The 17,310-nt window shown below is 41.1% G+C and overlaps 1 protein-coding gene across 1 annotated transcript in view; it reads right to left on the bottom strand.

The window, feature by feature from the left end:
• LOC115778204 (uncharacterized) overlaps positions 1-7,265 on the bottom strand; it is a 105,771-nt gene extending 98,506 nt beyond the window's left edge. Inside the window, 4 exon segments of the mRNA XM_075074359.1 lie at positions 5,682-5,768; positions 6,330-6,442; positions 6,558-6,749; positions 6,853-7,265. Of these exon segments, the coding sequence (XP_074930460.1) occupies positions 5,682-5,768; positions 6,330-6,442; positions 6,558-6,749; positions 6,853-7,265 (805 nt within the window).
• Between the last annotated feature and the right edge of the window lie 10,045 nt (positions 7,266-17,310).

The raw sequence follows: 17,310 nt of genomic DNA, 5'->3' as shown, positions 1-17,310 counted from the left end.
AGCAAAGTCTAAAGATGCTACATTACCTTTAGTCTTAGCATACTCTGTCACTGAAATGGCTAACCATGGACTTTGCTCATATAAAGACAGATGTATACATAGAGATAAAAATCTGCAGACCAGAGATAAAAACTGTAATTTCTGTTTTTTTTTTTTTTCTGTTACCATTCCCTGATGGTACGCGTGAAAAGTAGAGGGCTACAATATACAACAATTTGGTAATACCATTGCACAAAAATAATGCTGTATACTTCTGCAGAATTAGAAGAGTCAGACGTGGTTGGACCCTCAGCCTAACCTAATCATGTCTTGCAGTTGAGGAACACCCACTCATGTTCTGCAAATGGCAAATCTATGCACACTCAACTTTTTGAGAAGAGGGTTAAAGAAACAGAAGCTAAAGCATATTGCTTTAGACAGTTGGAGGAATGAAAAATGTATTTTTGAACATTAAAGGATATGCAGCTATTCTGGTACACTTCCCAAATTATAAATCCATAAAAGAGCATCAGATGGGCTCTTTAAACATTTTTACAACAACGTCCTGAAAGCTGTGGCTGCATGTCTGGATTTTAGGGTTTGTTTTTCTTTGAGGGGTTTTGCAATGTGTGAAACAGAAAACATTTTTTATACAGTTGTGGGTACTTTGCGGTGCATAATTTATTTTTTTTTCACCACACATAATGTCAGAAAGTAAAAGGATTGCAGAAGGTGTTCTGTACAAAGATGAGAATTACTGTGTGCATCCAGTGTGTGCTGGCAGCAGCCTGATTGACTGGGGTGGTGATTGGTTCATTGTCTGGATGGGTTTGCAGGCAATTGGCTACCCAGAGGATATCTGGCTATATAGAGAGCCAAACAGACATGCTGATGCTGAAGCAAGACTCTCATTCCTCCTTCTCTAGCCACCCTGATCTCATTTATTATTTGTGTTTCTGCAAAATGTTATATGTGTCTTGTTGATAGTGGTTCTTTGTTAGGTAACAGAGGCAGTAGATTTCCACTTCCACTTGATTTCCAATGTGATCCTGTTTCTTAGTGAGGGGGTTAAGTACCTGTGCATTGTTTCCTTTGATGCTGTTTTTTTGCATGATACAAAACTTAATTTATGCCAACATGATACAGAAAATATAATACAAGGCAGAGAGGAACAAGATGAGTTCTCTTACTTCAAAGTTACATGACGGGGAAAGAGACATTTTTCACTGCACTGGATTATCAGAACGTGCTTCTGTAAAATCATGGCCCTGTAACATCCTGTTAATAATTAGTCATTATTAAAGGTAGAGCATTTTAATATGGGAATCAAGCTGGAATCCTTTCTCATGATTAATTTAACACGCTCTCTGATGTCATATCTAATTCATAAGGGAAGTCCAGCTCTTCTCCCTGAGCTTTACTTTGTAATGGCCAGGGGGCATGACAGAGGTAACCTAATGCACCTTGCCATTAAGCATATGAAGCTGAAGCTGAATAGTTATGATTTTCTGTGTTTTTTTAGATGTGGATATGTCGGTGAGGATTAAAGTCAAGAATTAGTCGTGTATAGACACTTAACAAAACTTATATTCAACATATAGGACCATATATAAGAGGCCACTATTTAAATTTTGAGACCGCTGCTTTCACTCAGTTCAAACGCAACATGTTTTTCTACATCAGCAATACTGGTGATCTCCTCACACACATTTTAGTTGGGCAGTGAAGAGGCAGTCCAGTGACTCCATAGGTCACTGGTTCGATCCCAGGAGGAGGCGCAAATCCCTTTGGGCTTGCATCAGGAAGGGTATGTGGTGTAAAAGCTCGGCCGAGCATGCAGAGCTACCCGCTGTGGTGACTCCTGTGACTAAGGGAGCCACTAAAAGTAGTTTTCTCTAACGAAGAAGTAGCCCAATAGTTGTTGAGAGAAAATCAGTCACAGCAGAAAATATCTCCCACCTCATTATTAGCCTGACAGAATTTTAATTTTCAGAAATGTGTGTTGTGAAAAATTGGATAATCTTCTTGTTTTTCACCCTTCCAAGTAAAACTGTTTCTGCTAGATTACTTTGGAATGTGACCGGTCACCATTTTTTTTTTTACCGGTAGATCACAACTGAGGATAAAATGACTCACTCTCATAACTTTCAACATTGTTCTATAAGCTGCAGCTCAGCATTTGGGCATCTAATAAGCATTCAAAGTGTCCATGTATGTATTACTCAAACCTCCCTGACTCATATTTTATTGCCTAACTATACCTGGAATAACACACCCCCTCTATTTGACACAAGGCTGTTTTGCAGGCTAATGTGAGCTGATCCATCTTCACATAACAGTCAACTGCTTACAGTTAGAAATGTTTATCCATTGTAGTCATGGAACTTTTTTTTTCAACACACACACACACACACACACACACACACACACATATATATATATATATATATATATATATATATATATATATATATATATATATATATATATATATATATACATAAATCCATGCGGCGTACTAAGTTTGTTGCGCATGCATGTGCCAGGGGATGTGTATAATTACTCAGACATGCAAGGTGACTCACCAAAGTGCCGGGAGAGATAGTGAGAAATGAAAGGAGAGTAAGTAAAGAGAAGCGACAGCGGGATGGGGAAACAAGCTGATTTGAGGGAAAGAAATATGCATGATGACCTAGAAGTAGTTGCAAAATGAGAATGTGAACAAATAATCTTTGAAAGTTTAAAATGTCTAACAGATCTTATGTTGGATGAGGAGAGGCTCACTGAAGCCAAAACTAGGCTACCAACAGTGTCTGAGAAACACATGAGCAGACGCTAATTAAGGGTAGTTGAATAAATGATTTATAAGAGTGCACAACTGCTTATACTGCAATGTACTGCGAAAGTAAATTTCTGCACGTTTTTCTCCCACTGAGATTTGTTTTTGTTTATAGCATAAATTCGCTTCAGACTGCTGGGTAAATCTACAGGTGAAGCCAGCTAATGCAGAAAATCATAACTGATGGATGTTACAGGCTATGTATAGTCAGGTAGAGTAAAGGTTTTTGGTCTCTCAAGCTAATTCCCCCTCTTTATGACAGCTCTTCCAGTTGGGGAATTGGGGCTGGCTTTAGGATTAAAGGTATGGCCGCTTTCTATGACAGATGCTGAAACAGGTGGCTGTAGCTTCAAGCTTCAAGCTTCAAGCTTTGTGCTTTTTTGTTATTATCTCAGCTGATTCAAGTCATTAAATGGGACCTATTCACTGTGTTTGTGCTACTGGTCCCTTCTGAAGCACTTTGAATGTAATTAGTCTATGGATGCAGCTTGCTAACCATGCTAGCTACTATTAGCTCATAACATCAGGAGAAAAACTGTGTGCTGGGAGCTTCATAGAATGGGTTTCCATGGCCGAGGTGCTGTAGGTGTACCGGTGGTTTGGTCCAATACGGTGTGTGTGTGTGTGTGTGTGTGTGTGTGTGTGTGTGTGTGTGTGTGTGTGTGTGTGTGTGTGTGTGTGTGTGTGTGTGTGCATTATGCAGACTCTTTGAAATTTTATTTGAATTTCTTCTGAACTCAAGCCAATTTTTTAAAAATATGAAAGGCACTTTGTTAGCAGATTGGAAATATAATCCCTTTTACCAGTATTTAGCAAAAACATGTTTGCTTGTTTTTTCATGTTCTTTCTTGACTCTGGACTAAACACTGCCCACCTATCAAGTGCTGTCTGTCCTCTTAATGCCAGTTGAAAAACTACTAAATATGGCTGCATTTACACAACATATCCTCTCTATCTACAGAATTTCTATAATACAGTATACTTTTCTTTCAGTCTGCTAATGTGCAGCATCCTGATGTGCAGCATCCTGAGAGCCAACATGTCTGTCTCTAAGAGCTGAAATCAAACGATATGATGAATGAACATTAAATCAAAGTGAATCAAAGTTTGTGGATAGATGATGTAACAAGTTGTAAAAGGTTTTAGGGTGTAGAGGGCAGAATAAAAAGAACTGCTGGTTACTGAAGGCCAGATGAGCCTATCTGAAAAACAAACTCTCCCTTTGTTTTAAAGTCCACCACTATTTACAGATTCCTGTTTTTGCTGTTGCTTTGCCTGAAGCCTTTAAAAAATACATAACCCTGCCACAGGGCTGCTGTATCCATCTACCAGCTGTAGATGAAAAGGAAAGAAGGTACAGAAAACAAACACCAGCTCATTTTGCCTCTTTACCTTATGTCTATCTTTGTTTATCTTTTTTATCCCCTCTTCTCCATTTCTAACGTATACCAAAGCAACACACACCTCTGTTCCAGTTACACAAGCCCATGTGCACACATCCAAAGACACAATTTCCCTGTCACACTCTCTTCTTTGTTTTTATTTATTTCATTTTTTTTCTCCCTTGTGCTATTTATCTCTGCCTTTGTGTGTCCGACTTGTGCTCCCATGATCCGTGCAGCAGACCCCTGTTTCATGATTCTGGGCCCCAGTGCCACAGCAATATAGGACAACATCACAAGGAGCAGGCACAGAAACTACTCTAGCACACACAGATAGTGAGATACAAAGACAGAAAAACTTAAGGATTTTTGTAGTCTGCATAAGCTAGGAGACAAATTGTATAGTATAGTAATAGTAATATCACGTTATTAGTAGTTGTCCAACATCACTTAGTTTCTTGTTTTTTGTTAGTTTTTCCCTTTTTTGGGGGGTGGGGGTGGGGTCTTTTTTTATTTTTTAAATTTTCTTCCTTCCCATCTTGGGAGTAACTTACATGGTGTCTGGATGGTTCCTCTAAATTATTAAAAGTCTTTATTTATAAATAAACACTGACCATCTCTACCCAGCTGTCTGGTTTTCTCTGATGTAACTCAACAACCAATCAATATAACCAAGTAAACAACCAGAAAACTCAACTGGAAGTCTCATAACTTCTGTTTTTTTTTTTTATCCATTTCACTTTATTTCAACATAACTCTGCATTCCTCTTTTTTCTTTTCTAATAATCAGGTCCTGTGGATGATGTTTGTTTTTGATTGTTTGAGTCGTTTTCTTTTTTAACAACATTCAAGGTCTTCAAACAATAAATCCTACTGGTTTGTTTTCTGAAGCCCAAACATTTCCTTCCTAACATGAGATAACATTTGTGGTTTTGAGTGAAAGACCTTAACAGCACATAAATGACAGTCCTTGAAATGTGGTGCAGATGTTGGTATTTCCCACAAGAAAAACCTTACACTACCATCATGTATAATTTAACTTTTTAAAACTTTACTTTATGACCAAATGTAAACATAATAAGATTCTTACCAGCTCCCACTGGACTTTAGCAATTAGTCAATAATATCACATTGAGATCCTGAATATTACACCTGCTAATCATCTCCAATTTTAAGCATTATCAGTGATGATAGCATCAAATGATAGCATCATCTCACTGCACTGCATCTTTTCTTTCATTTTATTTGTTTATTTGACAGTAGTGCCAAATGACCTTGGCCAGTTATTACAACAGCAGCCAAAAATTAAAGCTAATTCATTTATCATTGCTCTGAAGGGTCTGGGCTCAGCCTTAGAGATAGGGTGAGGAGCTTGGTCATTCAAGAGGGGCTCAGGAGGGAGATACTAAATAGCCAGTTGAGATGGTTTGGGCATCTGCCTCCTTGCTCCTCCTAGGTGAGATGTTTCGGGCATGTCCTACCATCTGCCCTGTGGCAGACCCAGAACATACTGGAGAGACTGTGTTTCTTGGCTGGCTTGGGAACACCCTGGAGTTCACCTGGAAGAACTGGAGGAAGAAGCAGGGGAGAGGGAGGTCTGAACATCTCTTAGACTGCGGACCTGGATAAGATGAATGGATGGATGGATCATAAAGATCACATATAGTACACATGATAGATATTGACTGAAACCCAAATTAGCACACATATCAGCTTCAACTGATCATTGAAATCATTGAAGGAAGGGCAAGTATTGATCAGAATCAGAATCAGGTTTATTGTGGCCAAGTATGTTTACACACACAAGGAATTTGGTTCCGGTTGATAGTGTCTCTCTAGTATTATATGGTGTCCTATAATTTAGCTTAAATGCTATACAATATACAATACACAATATACAATACACAATATACAATACAGGTCTGGGAAGGGAAGGTGCAGTGTAATTTAAGAAATATACAATATCCAAAATCTAATAAATAATAAAATAAAATAAAGTGTAGTGTGCGTTGTAGTGTAACAACAAAGTTTGTAACACTTAGGCAGTTGTGTAGAGATCAATGTTACTGATCAGCTGTTAATGAGTATGATGGCATGAGGAAAGAAACTGTTTGAGTGTATTTGTGTACAGTGATCTGTATCTCCTGCCTGAGGGAAGGAGCCAAAATAAACTGTGTCCAGGGTGTGAGGAGTCTGAGATGATTTTCTTTGCCCGTTTCCTGGTTCTAGAAGTGAACAAGTCCTGAAGATTGGGCAGAGGAACACCAATGATTTTCTCAGCAGTTCTAATAGTTCTCTGCAGTCTGCTCCTGTCTTGTTTTGTTGCTGCTCCAAACCAGATTGTAATAGAAGAGCACAAGACAGGTTCAATAATCGCAGAGTAGAACTGCCTCAACAGCTCCTGCGGTAGACCGTAATTCCTCAGTTGGCGCAGAAAGTACATCCTCTGTTGGGCCTTTTTGAGGATGGAGCTGATGTTGAGCTCCCATTTCAGGTCCTGAGAGATGGTGGTTCCCAGAAACTTGAAGGTTTCCACATTCGTCACAGGGCTGTTGGTTATAGTGAGGGGAATCATTGATCTGAAGTCTTCTGAAGTCCACTGTCATCTCCACAGTCTTAAGCATGTTTAACTCCAGGTTGTTCTGACTGCACCAGAGCACCAGCCATTCAACCTCCCGCCGATATGCAGACTCGTCACCGTCGCGTATGAGTCCGATGACTGTTCTGTCATCCGCAAACTTAAGGAGTTTAACAGTCGGGTCTGTCGATGTGCAGTCGTTGGTGTAGAGGGAGAAGAGCAGTGGGGACAGGACACATCCTTGTGGAGCTCCAGTGCTGATTGACAGTGTATCTAAAGTGATTTCCCCCAGCCTCACTTGCTGTGTTCTGTCTGTCAGGAAGCTGGTGATCCACTGACAGATGGCAGGAGGTACGGTGAGCTGAGAGAGTTTGGAGGAGAGGATATCAGGTTTTATGGTGTTAAATGCAGAGCTGAAGTCAACAAACAGGATCCTAGCATATGTCCCTGGGCTGTCAAGGTGTTGTAGGATGTAGTGCAGTCCCATGTTAACAGCATCATCCACTGACCTGTTTGCTCGGTAGGCAAACTGCAGGGGGTCTAGCAGGAGTCCTGTGACATTCTCCCTGGTCTCCCTGGTGATCAGACGTTGTTACAGAAAAAGTTGATATACTGAAAGCACTTCTTCAAAACAGGAAAGATTCTTTTGTGGTACCTTCAATGACCCAAGCCCTTTTTGTAACATTGTAATATGTATCATTCTTTGGAAGAAGTGCAGATAAATCAGTGTATCATCAGCATATAGTTGAATTTCTACATCAGGACAAACAGAAGGAAGATCATTCATAACTTAGTAAAAGTTATCTATACCGGGGGGAAACCAGTAGCAGTGTTAAGCACTGTGGATGCATGATTTTGAACTTTGATGTATTGTGCTCTTTCATTTGGGTATGGTTATATCGATTTAGCTGAAATCAGCTGGAAAGAAACCAAAAAAAAAAAAATGCTGTATTTGCAAAGTCACTGAAAAGGGTAGCAGTGACTATTGAGCAGTGTGCTAAAAATCCAGGCTACAGTATTGAAAAAAACCCTGGTTTCTCCTTGTGTTCCTCTGTTACTGATGAATAATATATAGTACTAGTTTCACAGATGGTTTTTAACCCAGGCCAAAGTGGGGCTGCAAGCCAGTGTACTCCTAGTGCCGGGCCCAAGCCTGAATAAATGGGGAGAGTTGCGTCAAGAAGGGCATCTGGTATAGAATCTTTGCCAAATCAAACACATGATCATCAATAAGATTTCTGCATTGAATTGGCTGGGTCACGGGTTAACAATGAACTGGCCACCAAGATGTTGGTGGAAGCTGTGCTACTTTTGCTGAAAACACAGGAAGAGACCAGGGGGATATAAAAGGATACTAGGGCTACGTAAAATGAAGGGAGATAATGCACTGTGGTGTCTCCTAAAAGGACCAGAAAAGACCTGAAAGAAGAGGAAAAAGCAGTTTCAGAGATGGCTTTTTATTTGTTACTATACAAATTACCATATTTTGCGGACCATAGGAAGCACCGCATTATAAGGCGCAATATCAATGAACGGGTCTATTTTCATACATAAGGCGCACCGGGTTATAAGGCACATAATAAAACATATGTAGAGTGAAACAAAAGCGTCAGGTAAGTCGAACTTTATTCAACTCATTCACAATAACTCAGAATATTGTTCAGTTGTAACAAATACAGAAAAATACACTCACATTTTAAATCATTAATCTTCCACAAATCCATCAAATTCCTCATCTTCAGTGTCTGAGTTGAACAGTTGGGCAATTTCGGCATCAAGCCGGGTTCCCTCTGTCATTATCCGAGTCAGTCTCATTGCTGTTACTGTTTTGTTTTGGTTGTGGCACACAGCAACCATTTAATTGTTAATAAAAGGGCAACTTTTGCTGGCAATATCTCGCCATCTTCTTCAACGTCTTAACAGACGCTACAATATATTCTTTATTAATGAGGGTAAGAACAAGTCATTTCTTCATTTTATAAGCCCTTCACAAATCATGTGCACCAGTATATTTACTGATATAAGCAAAGAAAAAACATTAAAAAAAAAAAAAAAAAGGAAATCCCTTTTTGACACAACACCGAAAACCTGAAAACTCCGCTGTCACTGTGTTTTGTGCGTTCGTACTGCGTCCCTTAATACACTTTGGCATCGCCCGGACCTCTCTTTGGCACCAAGGGGGACAGAACCCCCACCCCCCCAGACCTTGATTCGTCCTTTAGCAACTTTTGAGACAGTCGACAGTGAGTTTTGTTACACAAAATTTGGCAACACTGCCGGTCCGGCCGCCGATCGCCAGATTACGCACAAATATCCGGGCCAGCATAGATGAAAACAGGCCAGGAACATGTAGAATAAAATCCATCATTGTTTTCTGCGTTTTACTTCGTAAGGTTTCCATTTTTGGAACAATGCTTCCACTTCTTGTTTACCTCCGGCAGCTTTGGCTGCTTTCCACACCTGCTGCGCCGCACTCACAGCTTGTTCCTGTCTAATATCGTCAGTAGAATCATTTTGTGAATCGATGATGGCCTATTTTAGAGAATTCAATGAGGCCTTTGAACTGATCTGCCAGACCGGAGGCCATATTGCTGCAGACCACGCAATGGTGCAGGGGTGTGGATGCCTCGGCCATCGGCGGTCAGATGGCAGTGCTTAAATTACACAGACCGACATTTTCTAACTATTTAAAAAGCGTACGCTGGGTGTTACCCCCCTCCCCCCTGTCGTACGCTTTGTACGCTCTGGAAAATGTCCATATTTGTTAACGGCCCTTACTAAAGTCACACCAAAACATTTTGACAGATTTTTGAGAGCAGTGTACCACATAAAATTGGTTCAAGGTCAGTAAGCAAAACAAGAATTCATACATAAGGCACACTGGATAATAAGGCGCACTGCCATTTTTTGAGAAAATTTAAGGATTTTACGTGCGGCTTATAGTCCGAAAAATACGGTAGTGAAATAGCATGTTCTTCTTTTGTTGTCTTTTCCAGCTTCATACACTAGATAAATAGAGAAATAAACTGCTTCAGTGCATCTTTTCCTACTCTTAAAATCATATCGACTTTGCCAACTCTCAAAAATCCTCAGCACAGTGCCATTGTTGCTCTCCATCCTCCCCTTGTCCTTCCCTCTCCATTCTTGGCCTCTTTCCATCCCCATAATTTAATCATTTTAAATGTATGATGGCTTTAGACACGCAAGGAAATAAAAACAACTCCTTAAAAGCAGAGGGAAGGAAGCTGAAGGAGAGGAGCTAAAGAACCTCAGCTTGGCACTGACACAAAAACTGATGCGGATGTTGTGACACACCGATGCAAATACAGACGCATATGCATGAGCAAACACTCATTTACAAAGTGATGGGGCCCTCCATTATTCTAACCTGTAAACAAACATGCATACTCATACTTCTCCATCTCATTTCCCTGAAAAGAGGACACTGTATAGATATTTGATAACAAGAATATGGCAATTACAATCATCAGTGGTAGATGCAACAGTGCAGATGGTGGGCGTCTAGTTATATTGGAAAATATGAACAATTTGTATTGGGAGGATGTGGAGGTCTTGCCAAGCTTTTAAAAGCACTTTAAATTTTATTTCTGCATTTATGCTTTAAATTTTACAGAGAGTGAGTCGACTACTGATGTGTGAAGGATGAGTAAAGGGTGGACAGAATACATGCTTGTATTTAATAGTAACCTGCTACATTTACACAAATAAAACATATATCAAAGGAAAAAGTAATGTGCTGTAAAATCAGGAATGAAATGTCCAAGAAAACAGTGAAATGTGTAGATCTCAAACTAACTTGTTCAGAAACTTCTTAAAATAAGTCACTCTATGTGCAACAGCCTGTCTAGTTTGTTTTTCAGGAGCGAAGCTGAGTCACCTCTGTGCCCTTCACTGCCTCAGGAGAAGATGCCCCTGCACATCTTCAACTGTTGCTGAACACAGCGGCAACACAGTGACCAGGCACTCCATCCAAGCTGAGCTACCACATGCAGCAGTGCAAACCACAGCTTTCATCAGTGTGAGGATAAAAAAGGTTTAGAAAGACCCTTAGTTTCTTATGGCTTTTCTACACTGCTCAAAAAAATTAAAGGAACACTTTGAAAACACATCAGATCTCAGTGAGGAAAAAATTATGCTGGATATCTAAACTAAAGTGGAATGGATAGTGTCTTAGGGATGAAAGAATGCTACATCATTTGATGGAAATTAAAATAATCAAGGGCTAAAATTATATATGATGGTAGTGTAAGGTCTGTGTGTCTCTCCATGGATATGATTCCCCAGACCATCACTGACCCACCACCAAACCAGTCATGCTGCAGTAGACATTAGAAAGAATAGTTTCTGAGCAAACTGGCATTGATACTGGCGAAACATGGTTGTGTAAATGTTTTTTTTCTGAGTCATTTTCTGTATGCTGGTAGTTTAATTAAAACTGAATGCACAGACCCAGTGTGAAAAAAATATAAGGATAGAAGACCAGTCCATTTTTAAGATAAAGTGACACACATGTACCAATTAGCACTGCTCTCAACCATGCAGATGCTGGTAGTTAGCATCATCCCCAACAGGAGCTCATTGAGTCAGTCTGGCTCAAAAGAAGAGCCCAAAACAGGTCAGCATTAAAATCCCCAAAGCCATGCAGTGTGGTTAGCTAAAATTATCAATTGTTCCCTAATTCCAGTTAATGATTTTTGGCTGATTTCTCTGTTTACTAGAAAATTTAAATTGAATGTCTTTGTATTTTTTTGGTATGTTGTTTGGTATAACAACAGTTCCTAAGAATGAATCATTCATTGCTCTATTCTGGCATAAATCCATCCATCCATTGTTTTTCTTCTGCTTATCTTGGGCGGGGACGCGGAAGCAGCAGACCAAGCAGAGAAACCCAGACCTCCCTCTCCCCAGCCACCTCCTCCAGCTCATCCAGGTTGAATGCTGAGGTGTTCCTTGCCAGCCACAAGATATAATCTCTTCAGCGTGTCCTGGGTCTGCCTGGGGCTTCCTCTCGCTGGGACATACCCAGAACACCTCACCCAAGAAGAACCCAGGAAACATCCTAGTTAGATGCCCAAACCACCTCAACTGGCTCCTTTTGATGTGGAGGTATAGTGGCTCTAGTCTGAGCCCATTTCAAATGACTGCATTCTTCACCCTATCTCTAAGGAAGAGGACAGTCACCCTTCAAAGGAAGCTCATTTTCACTGTTTGTATCTGTGATCTTGTTCTTTCGGTCACTATCCAAAGCTCTTGACATACTTAGAGGTACTAATTCTCATACCTGCCACTTCACACTTGTCTGCAAACTACTCCAGTGTGAGCTGAATGATACCACCTGATGAAGTCAGCAGAACCACATCATCTGCAAAAAGCAGAGATGTGGTTCTGAGGCCACCAAGATGGAAGCCTTCCACTACTTAGAAATTGTGTCCAGAAAAATAATGAACAGAATTGGTGACAAAGGGGAGCCCTAGTAAAGTCCAAACCCCACCAGAAATTAGTCCAACTTATTGCCAGCAATGCGGACCAAGCACTCCCTGCAGTTGTACAGGGACTGAATGGCTCGTAACAACGGGCCAGACACTCCATACTCCCACTGTACCTCCCACAGGATACCCCGAGGAACATGGTTGAATGCCTTCTCCAAGCCCGCAAAACACATGTAGACTGGGTGAGCAAACTCAAACGCAGACTCGAATATCTTCAAGAGGATGAAGAGCTGGTCCAGTGTTCTGCAACCAGGATCAAAACCATATTGTTCCTCTTGAATCCGAGGTTCAACTAACGGGCGAATTCGCCTTTCCAGAACCCTGGCGTAGCTCTTCTCAGGGAGGCTGAGGAGTGTGATTCCCCTTAATAGCTGGAGTATGCCCTCCGGTCCCCCTTCTTGTAGATGAGAACCACCATCCCAGTCTGCCAATCCAGTGGCACAGATATAGATTTCCACACAACATTGTAGAGGCATGTCAAGCACAACAACCCTAAAAAATCCAGAGCCATCAGGAACCTAGGGGGAATCTTATCCATACCAGATCCCTGCCACCAAGGAGTTGTTTTTGATTCTATTTTTTTTCCCTAAAGCCCATCTTGTCTGGCAGCTTTTGCAATCAGAATTGTGATCTGAATGCACTGTTGTGCCAAATATATTTGCTTTTCCAAGATGAGCTCTATAAATTCTCTATAGGCTCCTCTTATTAGTGTTTTTATTTTTATTTTAGGGCAAATTCTATCCCCCCAGCTTCTGTTTTCACTACAGTTGGATTAAGGTGGTCCTCAAATTATTTTTTCATTTTCCAGAATCACTTTGAGACATTCCGAAAATCTTTTTCCATGGCCTCACTGAACTCCTCCCACACTTAAGTTTTTGCTTTGGCCACTGCCTGAGCCGCATTCCACTTGGCCTGCCACTACCCATTACTCGCCTCCAAAGTCTCACAGGTTATCCAAGCCCAGTAAGGACTCCTTCTTCAACTTGATGGCTCTCTTCACTTCAAGTATCCTCCATCTGGTTCGGGGATTACCACAACCACAGACACCAGCCACCATGCAGCTGCAGCTGCGTGCAGCAGCCTCAACAATGAAGGTGTGGAACCTGGTCCATTCAGATGTCCTCAGCCTCCCTGTCCAGCATCTTCCCCCATCACTTGATCCAACTCACCACCAGGTGGTGATCAGTTGACAGCTCAGCTCCTCTCTTCACACGAGTGACCAGATCTGATGATACGATTACAAAATCGATCACTGACCTGCAACCTAGGGCGTCCTGGTGCCACGTGCACTTATGGACTTCCTTATGTTCAAACATGGTGCTTGTTATGGACAAACTGTGGTTTGCACATAAGTCCTATAACAGAACACCACTTGGGTTCAGATCAGGCAGGCTGTTCCTTCCAATCATGCCCCTCCAGGTCTCACTGTCATTGCCCACATGAGCATTGTATCTTTGTATCTTAGCCTGTAAAACAATGAGCGAAATTGTATTAACCGCTGCAGCTTGACGTGAGGTCACATAGGAAAAGAACAGAGAGTGATATACAGTAGATAATGGCTTAACTCAGTCTTTATCTCAACAGCCCCATTCTGTTAATCAAGCATGTTTCAGGAGTTTTATGGCTTGTTTTTCACCCTGTTTTTAAAGGAACTCAATACTGGTGAATAATGTAAGACACTATTTGACAGAAAAGTTCCCAGAACAGCTGGCCTGAAGAAGAGTTTTGACAGCTCAGTGTTTTATCCAGTCAGCTGCATGAAGGGAAAATGTTGATGTTTCAGCTGAGCAATACTTGTCAACCATGCAACGTACACTTTTCCTTAAAAAATACAAACATTATAAAGAAACCTTCAACAAACCTTCTTTGTCTTAGAAGAACAAGGCATCTGTGTGAGAGTGCTACAACTAGGGTTTTGGTCAGCGTGTGTCCATTAAGGTGGGCTGCAGCAGCTCTCTTGGGCCACACCACCTGCCTACACCAGGCCCCTAGGACTCCCAGGACTCCACATGCTACATACACACCAGCTGCCGCCTGCTTTACCCCAGGATAACACTTAGGTTAGGGCGTCTGATGTTCAATCTAATTAAGTGAGAACTACACATTCATGTTACATTTTTATAGTCCCCAAGAGCTTCTTTGTATTAGCTTATATTAATTATATTGCCTCTCTACCACCTGAAATGAATAATTTACCAGCCCAACATAAATGTTTTTGCTTGGAACGGAACTTCAAATGCTGATAAAATGAAGTAAAAGTTTATCAAGCAAGTATCAGTGTTTGTTAGCATTAACAAATTATCCTAACATTTTACTTCTTGAGGATGGATAATGAGTTACAGGAAGACGATGAGGCATGGTACAGTCAGAAAACTGAAAAGGAGAGGAAACTGAACAAAGAGGAGAGAGGAAATGAAGGGCTGGGGGTGTGATAGTGACAGAGATGCAGCCTTTGAGTTCATTGACGCTCCCTCATCAAGACTTTGACAAGTCAAAGACTGTGTTTATATGTGTCTTTGCATGTACACGCTGACACTGTTCTCTGTCAGTACTGTATTGGCAGGAAGATCCTGTCTGTGCGCAGCTCTGTCTCACCATCTGTTCCTGGCTAGACTGCTGATATCTCTTCTTATAATATCCTGTTCGCCTCTCTTCGTCTAGGTGGGGTGCACACATCTTGTATCTGGACTATTTCCATCCACCCTTGCAGCCATCCAAACATCCAGCCAGCTATCAATCTTCCACTTAAAGAATTAATTTTTTGTGTCCTGTTCAATGATACAGGGAAGGCCAAGCTGCATGTTTACTACTCATGAAAGAGTGCTCCTTCTCTCAAGCCTCCATTCCTGACAGGAGAACAAACCGCCAATATCCCTCCGCCTAACTCAACCAGAGTGCCTTGCAGAGACACACAAGGCCACTGTGCAGTCCCAATAAATATCTGCAGTCCCAATAAATATCTGTCCTATCCTTCATAGCTACTAAAATAAAGCAATCACCACTTCAGTATTTGTTGCTGAACACAGTGCATCTTGTGCCATTGCTTCATACAGCAGTCTTCAGCCTAAAATGTCAATCAGAGAGCCTGCAAGAAGCATGCCCTCATCCAAGATACTTCCCTGTTCAATGAACTGTTAGAAAAGCATGATGCCTGTAGTACTCCCACAAACAGCCAACAGTGTTTGCAGGTCACGTCTTTAACACAGCACCAGCAACTTCTACTGATCTGGGGCACCTGTTCTCTGCTGGCTTGGGAATCTAACCCTCTCTATAAATCAAGGCCTCTGCAAATGTGGTCTCCCTCAACCTGTCTTCTTTCATTCTTTCACAGGAAAAACAGTCACTCTAAAGACAAACAACTCTATTAATCTTTTCAGCAAGTGGCCAAAACAGCATGATTGCAAGCAACCGACAAAGCTCTCAGTAGTTATTATCGAACAAAGGCGGAAGTCAGATTAAAATCTTTTTTTAAGATAAACTTATTATATTAAAATAAGCCCTTTGTTACGTCTCATTTTCAAGACGTGTCCAGAGTAACACAGCACAGGCCAGTAGGAAAGAAGTGAGATCGGATGGACGGATGGATCAAGACCACTCAGCTTTTAACACAGCTTTACAACATTTATTTTTAGCAAATGAGATGATCTAAGCACAGTGAGGTTGTCACTCTAATTCAAACAAGCTTTATTATTCAATTCAATTCAATTCAATTCAATTCAATTTTATTTATATAGCGCCAAATCACAACAAACTGTCGCCTCAAGGCGCTTTGTATTGTGGGTAAAGACCCTACAATAATACAGAGAAAACCCAACAGTCAAAACGACCCCCTATGAGCAAGCACGTGGCGACAGTGGGAAGGAAAAACTCCCTTTTAACAGGAAGAAACCTCCAGCAGAACCAGGCTCAGGGAGGGGCAGTCATCTGCCGCGACCGGTTGGGCTGAGGGGAGAGAAAGACATGCTGTGGAAGAGAGCCAGAGATTAATATCAATTAATGATTAAATGCAGAGTGGAGTATAAACAAAGTAAATAAGATGAATGAGAAACAGTGCATTATGTGAACCCCCCAGCAGACTAGGCCTATAGCAGCATAACTAAGGGATGGTTCAGGGTCACCTGATCCAGCCCTAACTATAAGCTTTATCATAAAGGAAAGTTTTAAGCCTAATCTTAAAAGTAGAGAGACTGTCTGTCTCCCGAATCCAAGCTGGAAGCTGGTTCCACAGAAGAGGCCACAGAAACTACCCAGGCCACTTGTGTCCACCCAAACTTACCAACCCTTAACCACAGTAATGCCAGAAGCCTGACATTTACCTGCAGTCACTCAGACTGCTTTAAGAAGTGGTCAGGGCCTCGCATGGATGCATTCTTTTAGTAATTTGTATGTAAATGTTTCCTATTTCTTAGTGGAAAACTCACTAGTGTTCACTAGCGTTCCTCTCAACACTAGTGAAAACCAATAACACTTTTGGCATAGTATTGCATCGGCTTGGGTGCCTGCAGGTACTAGCAGCCATTTCTTTTTGCAGCCTTCATTTTTCCAAGGCTCTTTTCCAAATGTCCAAGTTACAATTAAGCACTTTAAAGTTAGTGTTCAGCCATTCTGTTGAATCATGGGTTAGGGTGCCGGCCTCAAATTAAGTGATTGGGACGGATTCCAGCCTGACAGTAGATTAGTCTACGGAGAGATGTGGCTACAGCAGATGCGGGTTTGCAAAATTGTACCTGTGCAGGATTGTGGCATTTGATCTTTGCAAATACATATAATAAAAGGATATGTTTATTTCCATATTGGGGGGTAATTTGTGAACTGACATACTTGAGCTGTTGACCCAAAATACATGGTAATGCTAGGTATGAACAGGGCTTTATAGAACACTGTTTCTATTACTTTTCCAGCATTGTCTCCTAGAAATTAAGGTTACAACAGTAAAGGCACATTTAAGAAAACATAATTACAACTGGATTAGATTCTGAATGCAACCCATGGACTCTGTATTCGTGTATTTTGTATGTTTGC

This window comes from Archocentrus centrarchus, chromosome 3 (genome assembly GCF_007364275.1).
Source record: "Archocentrus centrarchus isolate MPI-CPG fArcCen1 chromosome 3, fArcCen1, whole genome shotgun sequence".
In the NCBI taxonomy this organism is placed as follows: domain Eukaryota; kingdom Metazoa; phylum Chordata; class Actinopteri; order Cichliformes; family Cichlidae; genus Archocentrus; species Archocentrus centrarchus.
The sequence above is the reverse complement of the archived record's forward strand: the minus strand, read 5'-3'. Positions and strand labels throughout refer to the sequence as shown.